Here is a 27,488-nt window from a genome sequence, read left to right on the forward strand (position 1 = left end):
TGGGGCTGGTGTCTCTCAACCCTTCCCCCTCCCCCTAAAAATACTGAAATACACTGAGGAGAAGGGCCTTCATAGGTACGGAAAGATCTGGACTTTGAGTTCCAAAAATACCAATCCATCCGTATGCCCCTCATTAAACATTAAAATCTTGAAAATTTAAGAATAAGCAGGATAAAGCTTGAAATAAAAAATTAAGAAGTTCACAAATAGTAAAATTTTAGCAAAAACCAGTAAAATTAAAAATAGTCAAAAAACGCTTTCAGCTCTAAAAGCCCCCGAAATGAAGCGATGGGAAAGATAGTAAGCCTATAAAAGTGAGGGTTTTGAGTTCCAGAATGGAAAACTGTCTGTGTACCCCTGACAAAAAATAAAAAAAAATGAAAAAAGATAAAAATATGCATTACAAAAGTGGGAACTAAAAAACTGATATCCAAACACTACTTTAAAACTAAAACTGTAAGACTAAAACTTTAAAAATAAAATCTAAAACTAGCAATTTGTAAATCAAAACTTTAGGACGAAAACTTTCAGACATGTACTTTAAAACCAAAACTATTAAAACGAAATTATCAAAACTGAAGTTTTAAATAAAAAAATTTTACAACTAAAACTTTGGAATCTAAACTTTAGAAGCTTAACTTTAAAACTAAAAATTAAAAAATTTTTGAACTGAAAATTTAAAGTTAAAGCTTTAAGACTAAAATTTTTAAAGTTCGAACTTTATAACTAAAATTTTGGAAGGTTAAACTAACTGTAAAAATTAAAATTTTTGAACTAAAACCTTAAAAATAAGATTTTGAAACTTAGCTTTGAAAACTGAAACCTTAAAACTAAGATTTCAAAAGTAAAACCTTAAAACTAGGACTTTTAAAATAAAAACTCCTAGGAAATTTAGTGTTGGTACATTATGCAAGGAGAGTGATTTACTCCTTAAAATATTGTCATGTGTCCCATAAATAAAAAAAATAGTACACCAACTTGTGAGGAACCCCTGAAAATGCCGTAGAGGTTCCATAGTAAAGTAATTGTAGGTATCGCATACAGGAAGAGTGAATACCCCCCCCCCTGAAAATACAGTTTTGAGTGACCATTTTGACGATAATAACTTGTTAAAAAGTCTATTCTCTATACCTTAACCCTAAAATGCACTTTAGCACCCTTGAAAACAGATAAGAAAGACACTAGCGACTGAAATTGATATTATACAGTTAGGATAGTATATTTTCCTCTATGAAATCATTCAGGTGAAGGTTGGGTGTCTATAACATACAATGCGTGGATACTTTCTAATATAATTACTATAAGTTTTAATTAAGGACTGTGATACAATATGCGTCCTGGGTTGTGAAGGATTATGGCATCCACTCCCCTCTGTTATGACAATAAACCAGGGGAAGGTAAATTAAAAATTGATATGAATCGACCATATTCTTGTATTATGATATGACGATTTGCTCCCCGTGCATGCAATTCTTAACCCCCCGCTAAAATTCAGTATAGGTAAACCACGTGGCAAGAAACTCCTGATAACGCTGTAAAATACCTAGGGAAATTCAGTATGGGTATATCAAGCGGCGAGGAACCCCTGAAAAATGCTGTTTAGTGCCACTAGCTTGTCCAGTATAGGTACATCTGGCAGGGAGAGTAAGTTATACCCTGATAATATGATCTGGACTTATAGCAAGTCTTCTACTAACAGACTACACTCTCTTAAAATTGCTTTATTTTCATTGATTTGATTCTGGTGGAACGATTTTTGTCACAAAATATTTCTTCTTTCTTCAAGAGAGAAAAAAAAAACACAAAATTTTTAAATCCGATCGTTTGAAAATATCATAATAACAGTTAGAAATTCTTTAGGAAACTAATGGAACTAATTGTGTCTAGACTAATGCAAAAGTAACAGTAATACAGTAACAGTGACAATAAATAACTAATGTAGCAGTAACAGTAAATAAAGTATCGGTAACAGTAAGAGTCACTAACAGTAACAAATGTTGGGTCCTGAATGGTCCTTTCGTGTGATGGTTTCGGGCAGTAACAAGGTAAAAAGTTTTTATAATCCAAATAGTTTTAAAAGTATGCTGTTCATAACTTTGTAATTAATTTTCCTAAATGTGGTGTATGTTTTTGAGTTACAGCAATTTTCCTGGTTTTATTATCCTGTGTTTTAGGTCTAGGATTCGGCTTCTGATTGGAATTAAATAAAAAAAAGTTTTTTTTAACTGAAAGTAAGGAGCAAAATTAAAACTTAAAACGAACAGAAATTACTTCGTACATGAAAGGGGCTGCTTCCTCACCAACGCCCCGCTCTTGACGCTAAAGTTTGACTCTTTCTCTCAATTCTTCTTTTTAAAACAGTAAAAAATTTAGCGTAAAGAGCGGGGTGTTGGTGAGGAAGCAGCCCTTTTAATATACGAAGTAATTTCTGTTCGTTTTAAGTTTTAATTTTGCTCCTTACTTTCAGTTAAAAAAAACTTGTTTTTTTTTATTTAATTTCTGAACGTTTTTCAATCAATGCGTAATTTGATTTTGGCTCTCCGCAGAGGAATAATTAAAACAAAATTTGCATATTTATTTTTTTTTTGGCTAAATGGCTTTCTCATAATTTTGATCGAATGATTTTGAGAAAAAAGAGCGGGGGAGGAAGCCTAGTTGCCCTCCGATTTTTTGGTTAATTAATATAAAGGCAGCTAGAACTTTTAATTTTTTACGAATCTTTTTTTTAGTAAAAGATATACGTAACTTATAAATTAGCTTACGTAAAGAAGTTTTGTATTCTCATGTTTTTATTACATATATGAGGGGGTTCGCCCCCTCGTCAGTACCTCACTCTTTACACTAAAGCTTAAATTTTGTCCCAGTTCATTAAGAATGACCCCTGAATCACCAAAGCCGTAAAATAAATAGTTGAAATTACTAAAAATACTTTAGCGTAAAGAGCGGGGTATTAGGAGGAGGTGAGCCCCTCACATGGGTAATAATTTCTGTTCGTTTTAAGTTTTAATGCTGCTCTTTACTTCCAGCTGAAAAAAACTTTTTCATATTTCTTTTTTCATTGTTTTTTTTTAAATAATGCTAGTAAATCCTGCGCTCCCTTCATGGAAATTTTCTTCTACCATGACAAATTCCAGGATGGAAAGCTCCCCCAGCCTATCCCCCTATTCTCAACCCCTCCCCCCAACCAAAAAATCCTACTGAAAACGCCTGCACACTTCCCAATAACCATTACTATATGTAAGCACTGGTCAAAGTTTGTAACTTGTAGCCCCTCCCACAGGGACTGTGGGGGAGTAAGTCGTCCCCAAAGACAAAGTTATAAGGTTTTTCGACTACGCTGAATAAAATGGCTATCTCAGAATTTTGATTTATTGACTTTCGGAAAATAATTAGCGTGGGAGGGGGCCTAGGTGCCCTCGAATTTTTTTGGTCACTTAAAAAGGGCACTAGAACTTTTCATTTCCGTTAGAATGAGCCCTCTCGCAACATTCTAGGACAACTGGGTCGATACGATCACCCCTGGGAAAAAGAAAAAAAAACAAAAAAGAAAACAAAAAAAACAAACAAATAAACACGCATCCGTGATCTGCCTTCTGGCAAAAAATACAAAATTCCACATTTTGGTAGATAGGAGCTTCAAACTTCTACAGTAGGGTTCTCTGATACGCTGAGTCCGATGGTGTGATTTTCGTTAAGATTCTATGACTTTTAGGGGGTGTTTCCCCCTATTTTCTAAAATAACGCAAATTTTCTCAGGCTCTTAACTTATGATGGTTAAGATTAAACTTGATGAAACTTATATATTTAAAATCAGCATTAAAATGCAATTCTTTTGGTGTAGCTATTGTTATCAAATTTCCATTTTTTAGAGTTTTGATTACTATTGAGCCGGGTCGCTCCTTACTACAGTTCGTTACCACGAACTGTTTGATACAAGTCAAAACAGACACTTTGTTTGTTATACATCGTTGCCATCTACTAATATACCGAGAATTACTTAATTTGCTTTTATGTTACTATCACATTCCCATCAAGGACCTTTTGGATGAATTTTCGATTGCTAATATAATTGTTAAGAATTTTCAAATGTAAATGTCAAACTGCAATTCTTTGTTGGAAGGCCACCGATTCTTTGTCACAGATCCAGGAGACAAAACAAATTCTAATTTACAAGCAATTCATTCTATTTATTCCTTGTGTAGAGATATGGTTGGCTCAACTGTGAATAGTCATAGACTCAAAAGACAGCTATTACATCTCCTGTGTGTCTTACCATGCATAATGAAGGAAGAGAATATTCTGATATTTTGGGATTAGTTTAGAGAGAAAGGATTACATTCAGAGTCCTAACTGATTTACATGACGCAAAACTAGGCCTTAGGATGAATATGAGGTGATGGTGTGACTTGCATAAGAAGAAACTTTTTCTTAGTTCAAACCTCCAAAGTTCAATTAAAGTTATTGTTTAAGTCTGCATGTGTAAGATGGGAGTCAGAGTAAGAAAATCTTTGGAAACATCATCAACAATATTTCCCTCCCACCTACCTGGTCAGATAGCCAAATACAACATTTTTTAGAATGTATCTCTCAGTCTGGTTTCAACTTTTCGTCAGAGCACATGAAAAATATTCTGGTTAATTTTTACATTAGTTTACTATCTGATTTTTTTTTTATTTCAGTCGCGTCTTCAGTCGATCATAGCCACTCGGGACCATTTCAGTAAGTTTTCTTAAGAATATTAACTTTTTATTCAATGCTTTTCAACGAACAATGTTTACGAATACAGGAGACGTAGAATTCTTGTTTGTTCCGAAAGATGACATATTTTATTATATTTTTCATTATGTGTTATGTTTAATTATGGTTATATATTTTTTTTATTGTTTCATTTTGTATTGTATTATTTTTGTGTTTTATTTGTGTCATTTTGTTTTATTTGTCATTGCGTGTTATAAATATATTTCATTGTGTGTTATATTTCATTATGTATATACTTCACCTCTGTACCTTTTTATAGTCGTAGTATGAGCTGCAACATCGTAAAGAGCAGTCAATAACCTAGAGTAACCAAAGTTTTTAAAGCCTTTTTTGACAAAAAAGTCTTTTTAGCGAGAAAAACTTGCCATTGAAAAGCAATTAAGGAATAGTAACTCTTATATAATGAATGTAACGTTATATATAACGAAGCAATTGATAACTTTCATTTCGTTTAATCATGGCACCAAGACTTTAATGCAAAAGAAATGTAAATTTCGAAAAAAACTGAAACCCCTTAAAAATGGCACTAGATCATAAAAAAAAGAAAAAAACACGATTGAAATTTACATGACCAAAAACTATTTGTGGGAGGTCTAAACAGCTATGTACGCTTCTTCTTCTTATCAATCTATTCAAGACTTTCTGCTTTAGATCCTCCCAAGAAGTTCCAATTTCCCTTACTTTTTTTTCTTACATCTCCTCCCATTCCAGTGGGGAACGGCCTTTCCTTTTGGTTTGGACGTAGCTGGTTGACAGAAAAGGAGGATCTTCGGTTATACGTCAAGACTTGATAAAGAAAAAATGAGACGTACGTATTGACCTTGACAGCAGAAAAGCAGTAAAATTACTTTGGCTTTTAATCATAGATGTTAGTATTGTAAATAATGAAAATTACTTTATTATGCTAATATTAATCTAGATATGCATTTACAATGATTGTATTATTTAAAACAAAATTAGATGTAAAACTAAAACACTAAATAATAAAATAACTGCTACTCTACTAGGAAAAAACTAAAAACTATATAAATGAGTTGACATTTAATTGAAAAGAAGAGAGAAAAAAAGAAACTTAAATAAATTATGACTAGATTTTCTTCCAAAATGGCAACATTGTCTGCTGAGGAAATCCCCCAATCTCACAGCAAATCCCCCAATGCCCCATTGCACTTCAAGGCTAAAGGACCAGGAAACCAAGATCACTACCACCCGTAGAAACTATTAGGTCCGTTGCTGCAATTCTTTACCTTTGCCATAGATTTTCAAGCAACAAAAAATATTTCTACTTTTTAGTCCATTTCGAAAACAATTAATGAAAATTGGCCTAGAGCATGGATTTTAACCAGTCAGAGACACAAATCTCCCTGGCCCATTTAACAAACCAGAGTTTTAAGCTGATCAAAAACTAAATTGTTCGGCCCATTTTGGAGTACAAATAAACTGAAAAAATGCGTCGTAATTTCATCAAAACATCAGGATGTTTCTTCACAAATCCTTCTGATGTCAAGAAACCAAAACAAAACAAAATTTGTTTCCAAAGTTCTTACGTTATAAAATTACAGATCATCTTTTTCTTGTTTCATCAATTTTTTTTTATCCTTAGATCTATACGGTTAGGTATAGATGGTGTCACACGTTAATACATTGATGGATAGTGTGTGCCTTGTGGTAACATATTGAGAAATACAGGGTGTCTGACAACTTTGTATTAATGGGTATTGGGTGTATCTTCACCAAGATTGAGGTCTTCACTTATTGTTCTATGATAAGGTAATTCAATAACCCTTAGCCAAAACACTAGGAGAAATTCTCATCTGACGGGCGCAAAATCTAATTTAGATTTTTTTTTGGGGGGAGACAATTTTTTTCCTCTATATATTTCACACTTAACTATAGCATAGCTATAGCTATTAGCTATATCAGCTATTACTAATAGCTATAGCATGCAAGACATTTTATACGACTTTATACCTATGCTCTAATGCATAGTCTTAATAATCCTTAGGGGATAGAAGGAGGAACGAGTAAGATGAAGAGCCTTTGTCGATACGATTAGTCGATACGACTAATTAAGGGTGGAAGACATTAAAAACTCAGGAAAAGAATTTTTGCTCATGAAATGGGCTAAGAGATGCTACAGGATTTTATAATTTAAGCAATTCCACCAAGAAGCTTGGAAACAGGCTAGAGTGAGTCGTAAGATAGAGAATGAAATAAAAACAAGTAAAAAGAGGGTTTATAAGACCAAGAGGCATGGAAAAAGGCTTCAAAACGTCTTAATCCAGATAATGGAAACCACCATTGGAAGTAATTTTCATTTGTCTATTTTTTAACCCTTGGAAGTATTTCGCAGCTTTTGGGGAGTATTTCGCAACATTTTCAAAATGTTTGGTCTATTCGTGTTTTTAGTTTGTAAGTATTTTGCTCCCGTTTTTGTATGTGTTTTTTTTCTTTTTCTTTCTTTTGTTTTTCTCCATCATCATGCCTTGTAGTTTCGATGGGTTACAAAATAAATAAATCAATTATTTAATGGAAGGAGAATAAGCCAGGGAATGAAGTCACATGGGTGAAAAAAGGTTTCATGACATTAAGAGACTTTGAAATAGGCTATAAAAAGTCTTAAGTCAGGAATGGAGCTGGTGCATTGGTGCAAAAGAGCTAATAAAACGAAAAGGTTTGGATATAGGCTAAGGCAAGTCTTAAGCCTGGAATAGTATTTGCATGGGTGAAAAGAGGGTTTGCAAGACCAAGGTACGTGGAAAAAATTTATAGCAAGTCTTAAAACTGGGAAAGAAAGTTGCTTGGAGGGAAAATAGAGCTTAGAGACAAAAGCATGAAAAAGAATAGAAAAAGTCTTAGTCAGGGAATGGATGCCGTATGTATGAAAGAAAGTCCAGAACTATAGACTGAAAAGAGAAACGAGGAAAGAGCATAACTAAACTATAACTTTCAAACAAGGCAGGGTCAGAATAGACACAAAAAGCGCGCATAAGTCAAAACATGAAACAGCCTAATGAAACATACAGAATCAAAAGTTTCAAACTTCTAACTTATGGATTGCTAAGAAAGCCACATTAGATAAGTAAAAGCATAAGACAGCATAAGTAAACATGCCAAATTTTAAACAGCACAACAACCTAGCAGAAGTATATCAAACCATAAAACAAGCATAACTAAACATATGAAATATAACTTTCAGGCAAGGCAGGTAGGAGTAGTAATAGTCCTTACCTTAGACCTTAGTTCCTCCAGTGCCTCTGGAGGAACACAGGATGTCGGTGAGTAGCCTTCGATCTCCCCTAATGTGAGCCACTGCGTATATGTCGTCCTACTTCGGAATGAGACTCGTCTGTAGGGCTCTTAGGTCACGTTCATACTTCCTACGGAGCGTGTTCTTTGGTCTTCATCAGCGATAGGTGCCTTCCGGTTGCCAGTAGAGGAGCATTTTTGGAATTCTCTGATCTGGCATGCGGAGGATGCGTCCATGGTATCGCCATCTACGTTATCGTACAACGGTTGCGATATCTGGCTGGGCTCTGCGGGTACGGATCTCGTCGTTTCTGACATGGTCTCTTCAACTGATTCTAAGGATTCAGCGAAAACAGCTATTCTCAAAGGTGGTAAGGCGTTTCCTCTGATCCGCATTTAGCATAAGGCATTCTACAGCGTAACTAATGACAAACAGTACATTTCTCTGGAATAACCTGAGTTTCAGCTTCATTGAGTATATGGTAGATTTTCAGAAGTCTCTGAAATTATGCGTTGGCCAAGGCTATACTGGTGCACAATTCTTAATCAGAGTCACCACTGGAGGTGAATGTACTCCCTAAGTACTTGAAGACTGTCATCTGTTCAATGTCCTCTCCTCCTTGTTGGATCCCCATGGGTGAACTTGTGATTGACATAGTTTTTGCCTTTGAGGCTTTGATGTGTAGTCTGAATTGTTCAGCTTTCTCCGCGATTTATTCAGGAATTCCTGAAGAATCTGCTTGTTGGCTTCTTTCAGCCCAAAATTGTCAGTGAAGTCGAAGTACTGAAGAAGTTTTCCTGCAATACGGATTCCATGCCTATTTATCTGTCTACAGATATAGTCTACCACAAGGGTGAAGAGGAGAGGTGACAGGACGCAGCCTTACCTGACGCCAGACATCACCTTGAAGCAGTGTTTGCTGTCGTCCGATGTTTTAACACGGCATTCTGTCTCTTCATACATGGCAACTATTAGACGGATTAGCTTCTCAGGAATGCCATAAAATCGCAATGCTCTCCACAGGGTTTGACAATCTACTCAATCAAACGCCATTTGAAGTCCATAAAGAGTATTAACAAGCGCTGTCCCCATTCGTTAGATTCCGGCATCATGGTACGAATAGTAAAAATAATGTCGGCACAAGTTCGTTTTGGCTAAAATCCATGCTGTTCTTCACGTAAGTGGGATCAAGGACAGCTTGGAGTCTTCCTAATATTACCGTATGTAGAGCTGCGCAGGAATCGAGAGAAGGTTGACTCCTTTGTAGTTTCCGCACTCTTTTGCGTCTCTTTTCTTGAAGAGCTGAACTAAGGTTCCTGCTCTCTAGTCTTCTGGGAACTTTTCGGTCTGCCAGAGGAGCAAGAAGAAGGATAACCAGATGGTCATTATTTGACGCAGGTTGAACTTGACCATTTCAGATGAAATGCGATCTCTACCAGGGGCCTTCACACTCTTAAGTTTCTTAGCTGCTTAGAGTAAATCGTTGGCTGTCAGCTTTTCATCACTGATGTGAAGACTGAAGAGAGGTTAGCCTGGTGTATCCGGTGGGACCAGTGGTGTTAAGCGATTAAGTAGGGCTTAGTAATGACTCGACCACCGTTTCTTTGTTCTTTTGCATCTGTCCAGAGCCTTCCAATTTCGTGTTTCACCGTGCATTCTTGGATGTTTGACTTGCCTACTATTTCTTCGGTAAGGCGATATACGGTTCGTGTGTTTCCTCGGCTCGCTGCTTCTTCGGCTTGTCTGGCCTTTTTGTTCATGTATTGCCATCTGTCAAATCTGGCACTTTCTTTTCATTTGTATAAGCTTCTTTTTAGGCCAAGCTCTTGATCACCTCTGATATACATTTTCCCCAAGGAAGCTTCGACTTCAGTTTCTTGTGATTTTCTATGAGATCCCAGGTCATTGTAGATATCCACTGCTGCTTAGCTGGCTTTCTAAACTAGAGGATTTCTTCGGCCGTATCCGTGTAGCTTTTGTGGATTCTCTCCCAAGCTTCTTCAACGTCTAGTGGTAGTAATATAGGGCTTCAAATTTATTGGACGGTTTGATGCCAAACGAATATCAGACGCCCTTGTCACTTAGCTTGTCCACGTCAAAGCTTCTGAGTATGTCCGGCTTCAGCTAATGAATATTAGACTTCCGTATTGCAAATTAGGGTTTTGAGTCCTACTCATGTTAATTTTTGATCAGTTATGCTACATTTACTACATGTAAGCAAATAACCATTTGCATAACTTGCAACCCTTGGTCTGAGGCCTGAGGAGACGGAGGATTGACATTCCCAAATATATAATTACTAAAGCTTTTAACAATGCTGAAAAAAATTGTGTCTCAAAGCTTTGTTTGGATGTTTATGTTTGGGTGTTATGAAACTACACCCCCAGCCCTCGGTATAAGGGTTGTAAGTCATGAACTTGGGACGTATAAGATTTTTATAGAAAGTATTGTCGTAGAAACTTCAAAAAGGGCTCATTAGATTGGAAATTTGGAGGACTAGTGCGCCGTTTATGAGTCAAAAGTGATTGGAGGGCCAGCGCCTTCTTTCCACGCCCATTATTTCCCCAAACTCTTTCAATAAAAATTTTGAGATAGCCATTTCATTCAACGTAGTTGAAAGGTCCGGAAATTAAGTCTTTGAGAATGACAAATCTCCCCACCCCCCAGGCCGTTACGGCAATGGTTGTAAGTTATGCCCTGTGGGCATAGAAGGTTCTTATAAAAACATGGTTTTATAAATTTCAGAGGGGCTCATTAGATTGGTAATCAGAAGTACTAGGGCCTCTTTTAAGAGTCAAAGTGATAGCGGGGCAACTAACCTTTCCCCCACACATACACGTCGTGTTACCCCGAAATGTATCTAACAGAAATTTTGAGATTTTCGTTTTATTCAAAATAGTCAAAATATCATAAAACAAGGCTTTCGGAATTGAAACAAACCACCAGAGCCCAGCGACAAGACTTTTAAGTTATGTCCCGGGGGCGTTTAAGGTATTTATGGAAGGGATAGTTGTATAAACTTTAAAGGAGGCTTATTTGGTTGAACATTGGAAGTTCTACGTTCCATTTAAGATTCAAAAGTTATAGAGGGCAGCCATTTCCCCCCTTCCCTCTCGACTACCCCTTTTCATCAAACGAATCTGATTGAAGTTGTCAGATAGCGATTTTGTTCAAAATAGTCCATAGAACATATAACAATACCTCTAGTATTGATACAACTACCAAGAGCCCTAGGGATAGGGTTGTAAGTCATGCCCTTGGGGCATTTAGGGTTTTTATGGAATGAGTTGTCATTTAAACCTCAAACAGGGCTCATTTGATTCAAAATTGGAAATAATATTGCCGTTTTTAGGAGTCAAATGTGATTGGACTCCTATCCAATTGTTATCTCCAATCAAAATTCGGAGATCGTAATTTGGTTAATTGTAATTGAAAGGTGCGGAAACCATGTCTTTGAGAACTAACCGCTTGCCCCCTCGAAAGCTTGTACAATCGTCTCTTCCCTAAGAGCCTTTTATCTCAACAATAAGCAACTAGCATAGATTATAGCCCTTTTTCTGTGGGCCTTGGAGGGAAGTCTTCATTCCCCCAAAGGCATATTTACTGGATCTTTCAACTATGCTGAACAGAATAACTATCTCAAATTTTGAGATAGGCAACTAGCATAGATTATAGCCCTTTTTCTGTGGGCCTTGGGGGAATTTTTCATTCCCCCAAAGGCATATTTATTGCATCTTTCAACTATGCTGAACAGAATAACTATCTCAAATTTTGATTGGTAGTTTTTGGTAATTAGTGTTTCTTTGGGGGGATGCTCCCTCCAACTTCTTTTGACCCTAAAAAAGGGAACTAGAACTTTCAAATTTGGCACTAGAACTTTCGAAATTTTCTAATGGAGTTCACTTTGAAGTTTCTACGACAACCCATTGACCAAGTACCTTGGTCAGAAAAAAGAAACACAAAAAAAGACGCCCACTTTACGCACACTTCTCTCTTTAGTGGGGCAGTGCTATTGCGCTGGCTATGATGAAAAAAAACCCCGACTATTTCTAAACTATTTATTACTAAAATTAAGTAATTACCAAAATAGATTAAGACATATGTCTTTCAGTTCTTTGTTTTTCTCTGTTGTGGTAATAGTTCAAAGAAATAAATATTTAGTGTTTATATAAAGATAAACAGTAAACAAATAAGAAATAAAAGAGTTGAAAATGAAAATCAATTCTCAGCTCAATGATAGTTGAAAATCATTCCAAATTTTTTTCAGAAATTACCATTTTTTTACAACAATTACAAAAACAATTACTTTTCCTCTTATTTGTTATAAAACCCCTATTTTTCAGTGTGCATATAGGGAGGAGGGTACTAAAATACCAAAAGTTCAATACAAGTTGAAATCTCTTTTACGCGTTAAATACTTGCCAATTTTGAATTTCACTAAATTAGATTTTATATTTTTTTTAATTGCTTCGTAAGATTGTTAAATTATCATAGGTTTTCATTACTTTTGATTATCATAAGTCATAGGTTAGTAAGACTTATAAATAACTAGCTGTTGGGGTGGCGCTTCGCGCCACCCCAACACCTAGTTGGTGGCGGCGCTTCGCGCCCCCCCCAAGCCCCCCCGCGCGCGTAAGTCGTTACGCGCCATAATAGTTACGCGCCATTGTAGTTGTGTCCCTATGTCCCACCTGTGAATATAGATATATATATATATATATATGGTTTTAACTACGTAAAACTTGCGAATATACAACATTCTTTGCTGTCCCATTGTCTTTGCATATAAATAGATTGTCAGGTTATCCCCCTGTTTCCCCCGGTGTCCCCGTTGTAGTTGTGTCCCTGTGTCCCGGTCGTCATTTATATTCCCTGTGTCCCGGGTCCCGGTCATCATTTGTATCCCGGTGTCCCGGTCTGTATATACATTCGTTTTTTAGTTTTGTTTTTCTCCTTTATTTTTTTCCTTTTTTTTCTTTTTTAGCTTATTTAGATTTTTAGATTTTTTAGTTTTTTTTATTAGTTTTTAGTTTTTATTTCTTTTTAGTTTTTTTGTCCCGGTCGTCATTTATATCCCCCTGTTTCCCCCGGTGTCCCCGTTGTAGTTGTGTCCCTGTGTCCCGGTCGTTATTTATATTCCCTGTGTCCCGGTCGTCATTTGTATCCCGGTGTACCGGTCTGTATATACATTCGTTTTTTAGTTTTGTTTTTCTCCTTTATTTTTTTCCTTTTTTTTTTCTTTTTTAGTTTATTTAGATTTTTAGATTTTTTAGTTTTTTTATTAGTTTTTAGTTTTTTTTTCTTTTTAGTTTTTTTGTAGTTTTTACCTTCTTTTTAGTTTTGTTAATTTTTTTTTTTACTTGTGTCCTGGTCGTCATTTATACTCCCTGTGTCCCGGTGCTTTGTTGATTGCTAATCGAACATTCCTTTTGTCCTGGTCGCTTTCTCTTTGAGTGTCGTCATTTATTTTTTTCTTTTTTAGTTCTTTTAGTTTTTACCTTTTTTAGTTTTTTTTTAGTTTTTAGTTTTTTTAGTTTTTTACCTTTTTTTAGTTTTTTTAGTTTTTTAGCTTTTTTATTTTTTTTATTAGTTTTTAGTTTTTTTGTAGTTTTTGCCTTTTTTTTAGTTTTTTGTCCTGGTCGCTTTCTCTTTGAGTGTCGTCATTTATTAGTTTTTTCCTTTTTTTTTTTAGTTTTTTATTGGTTTTTACCTTTATTTTAGCTTATTTTTCAGTTTTTTCCTTTTTTTAGTTTTTTTTTATTTTTTATTTTTTTTAGTTTTTTACCTTTTTTTAGTTTTTTTAGTTTTTTTAGTTTTTTAGCTTTTTTACTTTTTTTATTAGTTTTTAGTTTTTTTTTGTAGTTTTTGCCTTTTTTTAGTTTTTTCAGTTTTTTTTTTAGTTTTTTATTGGTTTTTACCTTTATAGTTTTTTTAGTTTTTTAGCTTTTTTATTTTTTTTATTAGTTTTTAGTTTTTTTTGTAGTTTTTGCCTTTTTTTAGTTTTTTCAGTTTTGACGTCACCTAATCCAGTTTTTTCAGGTGACGTCACCTGACACATCCATCCACACATCCATCCACACATCCACAGACAGACAACTTATTTTTATATAACTAGATTTCTCCCGCAAGGGGTAATGACTACAATAGATAATTTCCAACTAATATTTTTAAACATAAATTTAATCTTTTACAGCAATTTTCTGGACCGACTTAAATTCTCAAAAAGCCATGGGTATTCGAAACAAGAAGTCGATAAAGATGACAAAGGATTATTAATCTGCGCTACATGTAACACTGCTGTTAACCTATTTGTTTATAGTATGGAGAACGTGAGTGAATTAATGCTTAGTTTTAAAAACACCTAATTCTAATTAAGCACGAATAAACATGGAAAAAAACATTAATCAATTTAAAAGAAAAAACTCCAAAGATATTACAAAAAGTGGGACATTTTTACGCGAGAATAGTATTTGAAAGAGTGTGTTTCCTTTACCTATTAACCTATTTATTAATTATTAAATTAATTTATTATTAATTTTATTTATTAATTAATTATTATTAATTAATTTATTAATTAATTATTAATTTACCTATTACCTATTTATTAATTTACCTATTAATTTCCCTTAGAGTTGTTTAATTGTTTATCTTAGTTTACTTATCAGATTGTCATATACCATAGAAAGGTAAGCTTCCCAAAAACGTTACATAGATGGTAAGCTTTCGTAATATTAACTTCTTTAAGAAACATTGACTTCTAAAATTTATCTTTAAGCATATTTTAAAGATAAGTGGGAATTATCAAAACAAATCTCTGAAAAAGGTCTTCGCTATTTGAACCCCCATTTCGCTTTCCATTTCCGCGCTAGAGTTAGTGTACTCTTGCTCTTGAGATCGCGATGTTAGATTCTTGATTTGATACAGGCATATCCAAATGCACAAGCAAATATTTGAGGCTTTTATATTTCTTTATGCAATTCACAGTTTTTTCTTTTGTTGTCGTTATCTCTTCGTTTATTATGACGGATGAACATGCAGATTAGCTGAATAAATAAACAAATAACTAAATTTGAGGTTGAAAGCCAAATCCTAGTTATACAAACAGCAATAATAAAAAATTTCTCGCTGATATTTTAAGTATCGTCAAATATCTACAATAAATTTTTAAATTGAAACAGAAGACAAATTGAAATAATAATAACGTTCCAAATTAAAATTTAAATTGACAATTCTTTCTCACCTGAAAGTTATGTTTTCAAACCACATTTTTAAATTTTTGTCTGATGCTGCGACTCTAATTATCAATTTTAATTATGTATATCTTATTTTTTTAGAATGCAACAGAAGGTGAAATCATAGATGGTATCGTCGGTATTTGTCTTGGGATGAATTTGTTTTCGGAGACACTTTGCCGAGGACTCGTCGAAGAGGCAATAGTAAGTTAAACATTTTAGTTTCGTCTCTCCTATTCTTGGGCAAACAATAAATGTTAATTGTCCTAAATAAATACCGGCTAAATAAAAAACAGGAAGAGATTTGCATCCTTTTTTATCAAATTTAAGCATAGATTACTCCTGTTTCTTTTAGGGACTAATGGAAATTGAAAAGACTATGAAATTTACCAGGCCCAAATAAAAGCTCAGAGCCACTAAATGAACTCAGAAGGGAGAAAAAAAATAAACAGGCTTAAGGAAAATCAAAAGAAATTGAACCACCTCGATTAAAACTATGAATTTCAAAAGAATCAGATGGAAAACAATGGCACAAACGAATTTTGGAAGAAACTCACCCCCTTCTCCATGTTGCTACACTTGGATTCGAAATATGGGTCACATATTAGCAAGGTCAGAACAAATCCACATAGCCATAATAGAATATAGTAAAGTACAAACACAACTTTCATTTTTAATTTCACTTACAAAACCTCGATCGCTGCAAAAATTTCATTTCTGAAAGAGTTTTCCATTTCTTGTTTTTGAATTTCCACTTTTGAAAATGTATTTATTATACCTTTTACATTTTACATTATACATTTTTATTATACATTTTATTATACATTCTGAAGCTCTGAGGTTAGGAATAAGCACTGAAGATTATGAATGTGATTTTTGAAAAAGGGGAAGTACCTAATGATTTTAGGAAAACCTTAAATAAACCACTATATAAGAAAGGTGACAAGAGTGAGTGTCGTAATTATAGAGGCATTAGTCTGGTCTCTGTAGGTAGCAAATTACATAGTAATAGGATACTTATTAGACTGAGAGATCCCGTAGACAAAGTTTTAAGGGAAGAATAGTGCGTTTTTAGAAAAGGTAGAGGTTGTGTTGACCAAGTTTTCACTCTTAGGTTAATAATTGAGAGGTCCCTTCGTTGTCAAACACCTTTGGTCCTCATTTTTATCGATTATGAGCAAGCTTTCGATTCTGTTAATAGAAGAGCGTTAGCAAAGGTCTTATCCTTATATGGTATACCAGAAAAATGCATTAAAGTGATTTGTGCTATGTACAAGAATAAAATTGCTGCGGTTAAAGTAGGAATGAGGTTAGCAACTGGTGTTGTATTAAATCAGGAGTTAAGCAGGGTTGTGTTCTATCCCCGTTTATATGGATCGTTTTGATCGACTTCGTCTTAAGGAGCACAGGAAAGGCAATTGGAGATCACGGAATAAAATGGAGAAAAAACGCTACTTGATTTAGATTATGCTTATGATATAAGCATATTAGATGAAAGTGTGAGCAAAATGAATGAATTTTTAGAGGTTTTGCGAGTTCAGGGTGCTAGAATAGGCTTGAAAATTAATGTGAAGAAGACTAAGTCACTAAGGCTAGGAATAAGTGAAGATGAAAAGGTGACGTTGGGTAACGAAAAGATTGATCAGGTTGGCAGCTTCACTTACCTTGGTAGTATTATTAGTAAAGACGGTGGGAGCAGTGAAGATGTTCAAAGTAGAGTAGCTAAGGCTAAGGGTGTTCTTTCACAGTTAAAACAAAGTTTGGAAGAATAGAAAGATAAGTGTGCGAACCAAGATTAGAATATTGGAAGCTACAGTGATGACAGTGGTCAAATATGGCTCTGAAGCATGGGCACTCCAAAAAGCAGATGAAAATTTACTGGATATTTTCCAGAGAAATTGCCTGCGGATTGTTCTGGGTACCCGGCTGACTGACCGCATTTCAAACAGTAGGTTATACGAAAAATGTGGTTCAATCCAGCTTTCTAGGGCTATAAAGAAAGAAAGATTGTGATGTCTAGGCCACGCTCTGTGGATGAAGGATGACAGATTGCCGAATATTGTCCTTTTTGGCCAACCGTCTGGGGCTACACAGAAAGCAGGTCGTCCTTGTCTGGGTTGGGAGGATGTCATAAATAAAGATTTAAAGGAATGGTAACTTCCTGAGAGGGTGTAAAGAGAATAGATTTATTAGATTAGGTTGGAGGAGGAGCGTGCGTAGCTGTGTTCGCCTGAGGCGGCATGGTGCTGCAATGAGTTGTTATTTGTAGTAGTAGTATTTGTTAAATCCAACTCTTTTTAAAATTTAACTGAGTGTATTTGATTTTTCAAATTCTCTCAGATTTCCAAGTATCTAATTTTCTATCTATTACTTTTTCCGATTTTTCCAAGGCATTTTTTAAAATAAATGTCATAAGAAAATAACTGGTTCTTAATTGCATAAAATGTATTGCACTCCCCCGCTTCTCAATTGGATCTACTTAAAAATAGCCTTGCAATCCCATTCGCTTTTATCTTCTGTATTTCATATTTATACAATTCATTTCTTAATTTTTCCATAACTTTCATTATGTAACTATTTGAGCTTCCTTTAATAAAATTGAATATAAGATATTTTTCATATCAGGGGTCATTGTCTTCTCAGGAGTTTTGAAAGTTAAACTCTCCAAGATTTACCTGTGTTGTGCAAAGCCTGTTTTAATAGATTTTTCTTAGAGAATGGTTGCTTTTTCAGTCTTTAAACGTACTTCTTAGCTCGTATTTGTTTAGAATATGTAAACCTTAGCATACATTTTGATAGATTTGAAGCCAATTTAGTTACAATTCCCACTCAAAAGCGTGAATATTTTCCAATGCTTCGCCCTCTCTACTTTGTTGTGACGTCTGGGTCAAACTATGGGTCCAATATTAGCAGGCAGAGATCAAACCCACAGCGTCATCCATTGGATGTAAAACTAGTAGTAATATTGCCTTCACTTTTGAATTTAACGCCAGAGCCTCTAGAATTTTGCGATTTAATTTTCGAATTTCTTCAATCAAAACTTAGTTTCTCCACTAGTATTCACGTTAAGCTTTGCTTTTAATTCCGAAGCTGTTCAGATTTTTTTTTTTTTGTAGTTTTATAACCCTAAACCCTTGCAGAACTCTATTTTATATTCACTGTTTTTACCTTTCGACTGTAATTTCAAATATTTATAATCTATCAAGTTAGTTTCTCCACTAGTATTCACATTAAGCTGTGCTTTTAATTCTGAAGCTGTTCATATATTTTTTTTTGTAGTTTTATAGCCCTAAGCCCTTGCAGAACTCTTTTTTATATTCACTGTTTTTACCTTTCGACTGTAATTTCAAATATTTATAATCTCTCATACTACAAACAAGACCAAGAGAGGGGCGTCTTCACACCAATAATGGAAGCCAAAAAGAAAGAAAATATATACGATGCCAAATTATTACTCTCAACTAAGATCCCTTTCCAACCGACAAGGAAAGCACTGAAAATTTGAACCGCATTACGTGGCTGCTGCACAAACACCTCCCATGATGAAAAAATCATATTGATCAGCAGACGATAAAAACTGGTCTTTTGTTACGACTTTTAGATCAAAACACCAAAAAATTTCACATGACTCAGAAAGAATCCTTTATATGTAGATATAAGCGGACGTATCGATTCCTTCACAAACCGTTTTATCAGAATGATACATTCATCCACATGGGTGAGCTTGTAACAGATCACAAGATTGGGACTCTATTTATAAACAACAGTCATAGTGATAGTTGGGTATCCTTTTTTACTTCCAGGTCTATAGTCATGGTTAGTCCTTGAAAAACATAAGATTTACTTGTTTTCCTCGAGAAGTTTTGCTCGAGATTTTAAACTAAAATCAAGTAGTTGCGGACATCAAGCCTTGGTTAATCAAACAGTTCGTGGTAACGAACTGTAGTAAGGAGCAACGCAGCTCAATAGTAACTGAAACTAAAAAAAAATGGAATTTTGATACTAATAGTTACATCAAAAGAATTGCATTTTAATGCTGATTTTAAATATATAAGTTTTATCAACTTTCGTCTTACCTATCAAAAGTTACGAGCCTGATAAAATTTGCCTTATTTTGGAAAATAGGAGGAAACACCCCTTAAAAGTCTTACAATCTGAACGAAAATCTCACCATCAGATTCAGCGTATCAGAGAACCCTATTATAGAATTTTCAAGCTCCTATCTACAAAAATTCGAAATTTTTGCCAGAAGAAAGATCACGGATGCGTGTTTATTTGTTCTTTTTTGTTTTTTCTGTTTTTTTTGTTTCCCCAGGGGTGATCCTATCGACTCAGTGTTCCTAGAATGTCGTGAGAGGGCTCATTCTAACGGAAATTAAAAGCTCTAGTGCCTTTATAAGTGACCAAAAAAATTGGAGGGCACCTAGGCCCCCTCCCATGCTCATTTTTTCCTCAATGTCACCGGATCAAAATTTTGATACAGCCATTTTGTTCACCGTAGTCGAAAAACCTAATAACTATGTCTTTGAGGACGATTTAATCCCCTACAGTCTCTGTGGGAGGGGCTGCAAGTTACAAACTTTGACCAGTGTTTACATATAGCAATGGTTATTGGGAAGTGCACAGACGTTTTCCGGTGTTTTTTTCGGTCAGGGGGGAGAATTTGAGGCGGGGCTACGTGGGAGGATCTTTCCATGGAGGAACTCGTCATGGGAGAAGATAATTTCAATGAAGGGGGCGCAGGATTTTCTAGCAATATTTAAAAAAACAATGAAAAAATAAATGTAAAAAGTTTTTTCAATAAGGAGCAGCAACAAAACTAAAAAAGAACTATCTACGCATATAAGGTGTTCACCTCCTCGTAATACCTCGCTCTTTACGCTAAAGTATTTTTAGTAATTTCAACTATTGATTTTTCGACCTTTGTGATTTAGGGGTCATTCTTAAGGAATTGGGACAAAATTTAAGCTTTAGTGTAAAGAGCGAGGTATTGACGAGGCGGTGAACCCCCTCATATAATAAAAACATATGAATATAGAAGTTCGTTACGTAAGTTAATTCGTAAGTTACGTTTTTACGCTAAAGGTTTTTACTGTTTTAAAAAGTAGAGTTGAGAGAAAGAGCTGAGGTTTGTTAGCGTAAAGAGCGGGGCGCTGAAGAGGGAACAGACCCTTTCATATACGGAGTAATTTCTGTTCGTTTTAAGTTTTAATGTTGCTCCTTAGTTTCAATAAAAAAAAAGTTTTCTATTTAATTGTATTTAATTTATTTAAATTCAAGTATGAGAAAACATGTATTCTTTATTTAATCAAACAGTTCGAGCGATCAAACGCTAAAGTTTTTTACTGTTTAATAAAGTAGAATGGAGAGAAAGAGTTAAACTTTAGCGTATAGAGCGGGGCGTTGAGAAGGGAACAGCCCCTTTCATACACGGAGTAATTTCTGTTCGTTTTAAGTTTTAATGTCGCTCCTTACTTTCAGTTAAAAAAAACTATCTTTTTTTATTTGATATATTAAAGGGACAATCTTAGATCGCAATGCCCAATACTCATATAGACGGCCCCCTGTTTTCAAAGATTTCTTGCGAAGATTATCTTTGTCACAAATAGTGGCACATTTTTTTTATTACTTTTCTGGTAAGAATTTTTGCCATCTTGAAATGAGGATTTTGTTTTAATTTACTTTAATCAACTTACCTTATTAACTCACCTTAATAATTAATTTAGTAAAATATAAAGAATATGAATCGAGTAATATCATTAACAACTAATTTCTTCCCTATTTCTTTTTTTCGAGTGAATAACCTCATTGCAGGCATTATAGTTCACTTATATTTTGTTTAGTTTGTTGATACCTTTTAATCTGAGCAAATTTTAATCTGGTAAATTTAAAATTGAATTAAGAGAAGAAACAACAAGGCCTCTAGATATGTTTGCAATGATATTAAATATCTTCTATTGAAAATAGCTAATAAAGAACGACATTTTTCAAAACTTCTAGGAAAAATATCCTCACACACAAAATCAGCGGTTCAAAAGTTAGGTTTTTTATATTTTCGTAACATGATCAAAAGTGACTGACTATGGTATAGTTATATATGGCTGATCACAAGTTAAGTTAAAAGTAAAAAAAACGTTGGTTAAAAGGAGATATAAGAAAAACAATTTAATACCTTGCGTTTAGCATTTCATTTATCTATTGATGGTAATTTGCGGTAATTTTACACTTTAAGATCAGTCGACATTATTTACGCTCATTTTTAGTCTACTGGAGGTCTTTACTGTTCGTTGAAGATCTTGTCTCGTGGTATAAATTTTTTTTATTTAACCTTTGTTTGTTTTTTATTGACCAAGTCTTTTTATGAAAAGAAAAGAAAATAAAATTTTATATCCTTCCGTTTTTTTCCTATAAGAATCTATTGTTGGGTTTTCTGTTAGTACTTTGGAAAAAATGTTTTCGATAATTTTTAATCCGGACACAAATGGTATTACTTCCTCAAGTTGACCTGAAAACTAGAAATTAAGACGATTTCAAAGAAACTTTATCTATGCTCTTTGAAAACCTGGATACTCTTACACTAAGAGCAGAAGTAGCAATATTTGTTGCGCTGGAAGTTTCAACTCAATACTCTCAGTCATTCTCGAGACATTATTGAAATGTCCTGTTGGCAATCATACATACAGTAACTTTAGATTTGGTTTTAGAGCAGCATTTAGGTTTAAAGATTAATGGGCAAATTACAGAACTATGGGGTTTTGACCTATACAATATCGGTAGAAACATAGTTATTGGACTGCTCCACTATACTGAACAAAATGGCTGTCTCAAAATTTTAATTAAACAAGTTTGGAAAATGAATTGGCCTGGGAGGAGGACTGTGTGTTCTCAAAACCAACATACATACTTTGTTTTCTTTTAAATGAATCACCTTCAAAACGTTCTTAAAAGTTTCACCTTAATACCCTCAACATCATTACTTACAGTACCTGCAGTAGTAGTAGATAACTTCAAAGACCACACTGCCTTTCCATGACAAAAATATAACAGTTCAAAATAGGGATGAAATCTTTTAATTGACAGTGAAACAAATATGAAGTTTTTTAACTGGATATTTCGATCATAAGCAGTAAAACTCATCAGAGTCAATTAAAAGATTTCATCCCTATTTTGAACTGTTATATTTTTGCAGTAGTAGTATAGACAATATATACAAAGTGCCTTCTCTCCAATTCAAAATCGGCTACAACCTTCCTTTAAAGGCCTAACTTAATAATGTAAGCTGTTCTTGAGATTCGTCAACTTTTTGAAAATCTAAATGGTCATAGTTTGTTTATATTTAGTTCAGTACCCCAATAAATATTTCTTGAAAGCTTCACCCTAACACCCTTAGTTTCCATAGTTGAAGTAGTTTTAGTATCAGCAGATTTAGTATCATTTGTAAAAGCATGCACATATCACCGTTAGTATCTTCAACTGCCCCTAATTACATGAAGAGAGTTCCAAATTTAATCACATCATCCGTTCCTGAAGCATTACTGATACGTCCTTTTGACAACCTGTGTCGGCATAGTTTTTTTCGATTCAGTTAAATACGGTTTCAATTCTTCCTGGTTTTTGCCTTAACATTCTTAGCTTTAGTAGCATTAGTAGTAGTACCTGTAGTCATAGTAGTAGCAGCAATAGTAGAAAGAGTACATTTAATAGTAGTAGCCCCAGATTTAGTGGCAGTAGTAGTAGAAGTAGTAATAATAGTAGCAGCAGTAAGAGTAGTGTAGTAGTATGAGTAGAAGCAGTAGCATTAGAATGTAAATATTGTCTTTTTGTTAGTTCAACAACCCCCATTAAAAATACTGTTAGTTTCAACTTCATACACAAGACTGTTCTTAAGATGTTGTTGATACACACTTTCAAGCAGAAGCGGAAGCAGTAGTACTGCTGTATAAGTAGTATTAGTAACAGAAATAGCAGCAGTATTAAAACCAGTAGTAGCATATCAATCAATTTATATACATGGTGCCTTTTGGTCAGTTGAACATCCCCCTTCTTGACACCCTGGAAGTTTCACCTTGATATGGTAAGCCGTTCCAAAAGTATTGCTGATGTGCCTTTTTGACCCCTCTTTTGATGTCTTTTTCATCTTTATACGTTTAGCATTACAAGTAGCTGCAATTGAAGTAGTAGTTGAATTAGTATTAGTAGTAGTAGTAGAAACAATGTTAGTAGTATTAGTAGTAGTATGCACATATTGTCTTTTAGTCCTTTAAGCACTCTCAGCGCTTCGACTCAATTCTAAAATCTATTTTTACAATACGCCGTTTTGGCAATCATCATGCATATATTACGTTTTTATTTACTTTAAATTCCCTTCAATATTATTTCAAATTTTCAACATCATAAACGCAGCCTTAATAATGTTAGCTTCCTATTAGTACTGGTAATAGTAGGAAAAGGAGTAGCATCAATAGTGCTGTATTAGTAGTAATAGTAATAGTAGTAGCAACATTATCAATACGAGTAGTAGCAGCTACATTTTGTTTTTCGGGCAGTTGAATTTCGGACTCATGATGCTCCCGAAGTTTCCTCTGATACGGTAAGCCTTTCTGTATGCACATAATGTGTTTTTATCAAGTTCAACTTCCCCCTTAAAGTTTCCTCGGATATTTATTTCAATATTCGCAAACTTGGTAGTACTCGCTACAGAAGCAGTTGTTTTAGTGGTGGAAGTGTTAGTTGTAGAAATAGCTCTAGCAGTAGTAGAGGTGGTAGTAGTAGTGGTAGTATTTCGTAAATATTTTTCGGTCAGTTGATAATCTCCCTTATCTTTTCTTATAGTTGCATATGAATATACTTAGTTATTTCTGAGTTATGTCCTTTGACAATCCATTTACACATAACGTGTTTTGATTTAATTCAAAATTTCCCTCAACATTTTCCGAAAGTTTTATATGAATATCCTTGGTTATTTTGGAAAGTAAAGATCAAACATGAAAACCTTTCTTGATAACACATACTATACGTAAACAATGAACAAATTGTCGAACTTACAGCTTTTAACTTGGGGGCTTTTGAGGGGGAATGACGACATCACAAAAGGCACGATTACTAGATCTTTCAACAATAGTGAAGAAAACCATTTAAAAATTTTAATTTATGTTTGTTTTAGGAAATGATGGGCATACGGTTGGAGGATTGTTGCCCCTTAGTTACTTTTGACATTTAAAAGGAGCAATAAAAAATCTTATTTCCAGCCAAATGAGCCGCTTCCAAAATTATAAGACCCCCACTCCCAATTCTACACAAACCTTATATGCCCCAGAGTATAACTTAAAATCTTTGTCCCTGGGCTCTGTGGGGTTGTGTCCACTCTGGACGCATTGTATGCGTTCTTTGGACTATTTTCAACAAAATGGCTATCTCACAATTTGGATTAGGTACTGTTGGGGGGATAAGGTTTTTGGAGAGGGGGTGTGTAGTTACACTTTATCATTTCTGACTTTTAAAAGGGAACTAGAACTTTCAATTCCCAATTAAATAAGCCTCCTCTGGAAGTTATACGACCACTCCTTCCATAATAACCTTATAAGCTCCCAAGGTATGATTTACTACTCTTCTCTGGGGCTCTGGGGAGTTGTATCAACCCAAAAGCCTTGTTATCTGATCTTTAGACTATTTTGAACAAAATGGTAATCTCAAAATTTCTATTGGATGCATTTAGGGAAAAGAAAGCTTTGAGAGGGGGTTAGGTGCCCTCTCACTACTTTTGCTTCTCAAAAGGGCACTAGTACTTTTGATTTCCAATCGATTGAGCTCCCTGTAATATTTTTATGACCAACCTTTTCATAAAACCTTATACATTTGATAATTACAGCCCTTACGGCTTAAAGCCCTTGGCCCAAGGACTTATAACGGGGGATCCCAAAGATATAATCAGAGGATATTTTAACTATTCTGAACAAAATGGCCATGTAGAAATTATGATTGGATATGTTTGGTGAAATGATGGGTGTCAGGAGGAGGTTGCCGTCCAATCACTTTCGACTATCAGAAAGGACACTAGAAATTTAAGTTTCCAATCAAATTGGCCCTTTTCGAAGTTTTTACGACAAATCCTTCTATACGAAGCGCCCTGGTAAAAGCAATAAATAAATAATATATTCTGCTCACATCGCTCTTTACTAAGGAAGTGTTATTACGCTGCCTATGAAATGGTGTCTTTTTCTATTTTGCCTTTGGACTATTTTGAACAAAAAAACTACCTCAAAGGTTTGATTTGGTCTATTTGCGGGAATACAGTGTAAGGGGAGGGGAACGTGTTGTCCTGTTATCACTTTTTACTCATAAAATGGATGGAAAAAATTCAATTTCTAATCAAATCAGCCTCCCCTCAAGTGTATACGACCACCTCTGTCATAAAAACCATGTATGCCCGGGGCATAACTTACAACCGTTGCATACAAAAGTAGGCATGGGGATAGCTAGTTTCCCTCCGATCACTTTTTAATTTCAAAAAGGGCTCTAGAATTTCCAATTTCCAAATGAATGAGTCCCCTTGGAAGTTTATACGACCATCCCTTCTATATGAAGTGCCTCTGGTAAAATTATAACTCATGATACCCCAGAAGTAAAATCTTGATACGGTAAAGCTTTTGACAATCTGCAGGCACTAAATATTCCATCAATTTTCCACCATCATGCGCCTTGGCTTATTAGTACTAGCATCATAGTAGTATTGGTCGTAGTAGGAGCAGTAGAAGCAGTAATAATAATGTATTAGTGGCAGTAGTAACAGCAATAGCAATAGCAGCAGTAGCAGGCATATATTACCTTTTGATCAGTTGAACATCCCCCTAATGATACCCTAATAGTTTTATCTTGATACTATAAGCCGTTCCAAAAAAATGGCTGAATCACCTGTATCAGCAAGCTGTATTTACAGAGTAAGTTTGATTTAGTTCAACTTTCCCCTTAACGTTTCCTCAGATGCTCATTTTAATATCCTTCGCCTTGATAGTACGCGCTATATATGCATTAGTTTTTGCTGTAGTAACGGTAGTTGTAGTGGTAGCAGTAGTAGTGAAGGTAGCTATAGTACTAGCGTGTAAATATTACCTTTGTGATCTATTTACTATCTCCCTGATTATGAAAGTTCTAAATTACAAATACACAAAAGTTCTAAATACAAAGTATTCATATACAACTCACACTCTTGATCCAAGGGCTGTGGGGGTTTGACATCCAAAAAGGTATAATTACCAGATCTTTCAACAATGCTGAAAAAACTAGATGTCTCAAATTTTTTATTGAATTTTAGTTTTGGGAAATGATAAGTGGGAAAGGGTGATCTTAGTTAGGTCTTTTAGTTTTATGACTATTGACATTAGTTCTTCTGCCCTAGGAATAACGCATGGACAAATAATAGACAGACTTATCTATTAACAAGTGAACTAACATCATTTTTATACAATCCTACTAATATGGGGGTGAATGCTAGATTTGCCTCTCACTCAATCGGACTATAAGTCTTTGCTTTTTCTACAATTAGCCATGGCTTGATTTCTACAATTATTTGATTTTAATCAATAATTTTGAAATTAGAATCGAATAGTTGTGGACATCAAGCCGGGGCTAATTGTAGAAAAAGCCAAGACAGATAGTCCGATTGACTGAGAGGCAAATCTGGAATTAACCCCCATATTATTGGGATTGTAAAAAAATGATTTTAGTTCATTTTTTAATAGATAAGTCTATCTGGCACCTTTGACTTCACTTTTAAAAGGGGTACTTTAACTTCTAATTTCCAATCAAATGAGGACAATCCTTAGTTTATACGACCACCCATTCAATAAAAACTGTATGCGCCCCGAGAGCATCACCTACGACCCTTCCCCATGGCTCTCGGGGCTTATGCAACCCTAGAAGCATTGTTATATATTTATTTTGTACTATTTTGAACAGAATTGCTATCTCACAATTTTGATCAGGTGCACAATTTCTTAGTGGTAAAGAGGGTGTCACTGGGAGAGACTAGTTGCCCTGCTCTCCATTATTTTCGACTCTTAAAATGGAACTAGTACTTTGATTTTCTAATCAAACGACCCCTATGTAAAATATATGTGACCACTTCTAACATAGAAACTTATATACCCTAGGGCACAACTTCAAACCCTTGCTCCAGGGTTCAGAGGGGTTATTTCAACCCTGAAGACCCTTTGTATGATCTTTAACCTATTTGGAAAAAATTGCCTTGT

General features: G+C 34.7%; 1 protein-coding gene across 2 annotated transcripts in view; it reads left to right on the forward strand.

Annotated features, from left to right (window-relative positions):
- Window positions 1-27,488, forward strand: part of LOC136042213 (sphingomyelin phosphodiesterase-like) — an 83,491-nt gene that overhangs the window by 16,128 nt on the left and 39,875 nt on the right. For both annotated transcript variants that reach the window (XM_065727150.1, XM_065727149.1), the window contains exons 2-4: window positions 4,680-4,719; window positions 14,202-14,337; window positions 15,343-15,444. In XM_065727150.1, coding sequence (XP_065583222.1) covers window positions 4,680-4,719; window positions 14,202-14,337; window positions 15,343-15,444 — 278 coding nt within the window. The remainder of the gene's footprint in view (window positions 1-4,679; window positions 4,720-14,201; window positions 14,338-15,342; window positions 15,445-27,488) is intronic.

The sequence above is a fragment of the Artemia franciscana genome, unplaced genomic scaffold (assembly GCF_032884065.1).
Source record: "Artemia franciscana unplaced genomic scaffold, ASM3288406v1 PGA_scaffold_75, whole genome shotgun sequence".
NCBI classification, from domain to species: Eukaryota; Metazoa; Arthropoda; class Branchiopoda; order Anostraca; family Artemiidae; genus Artemia; species Artemia franciscana.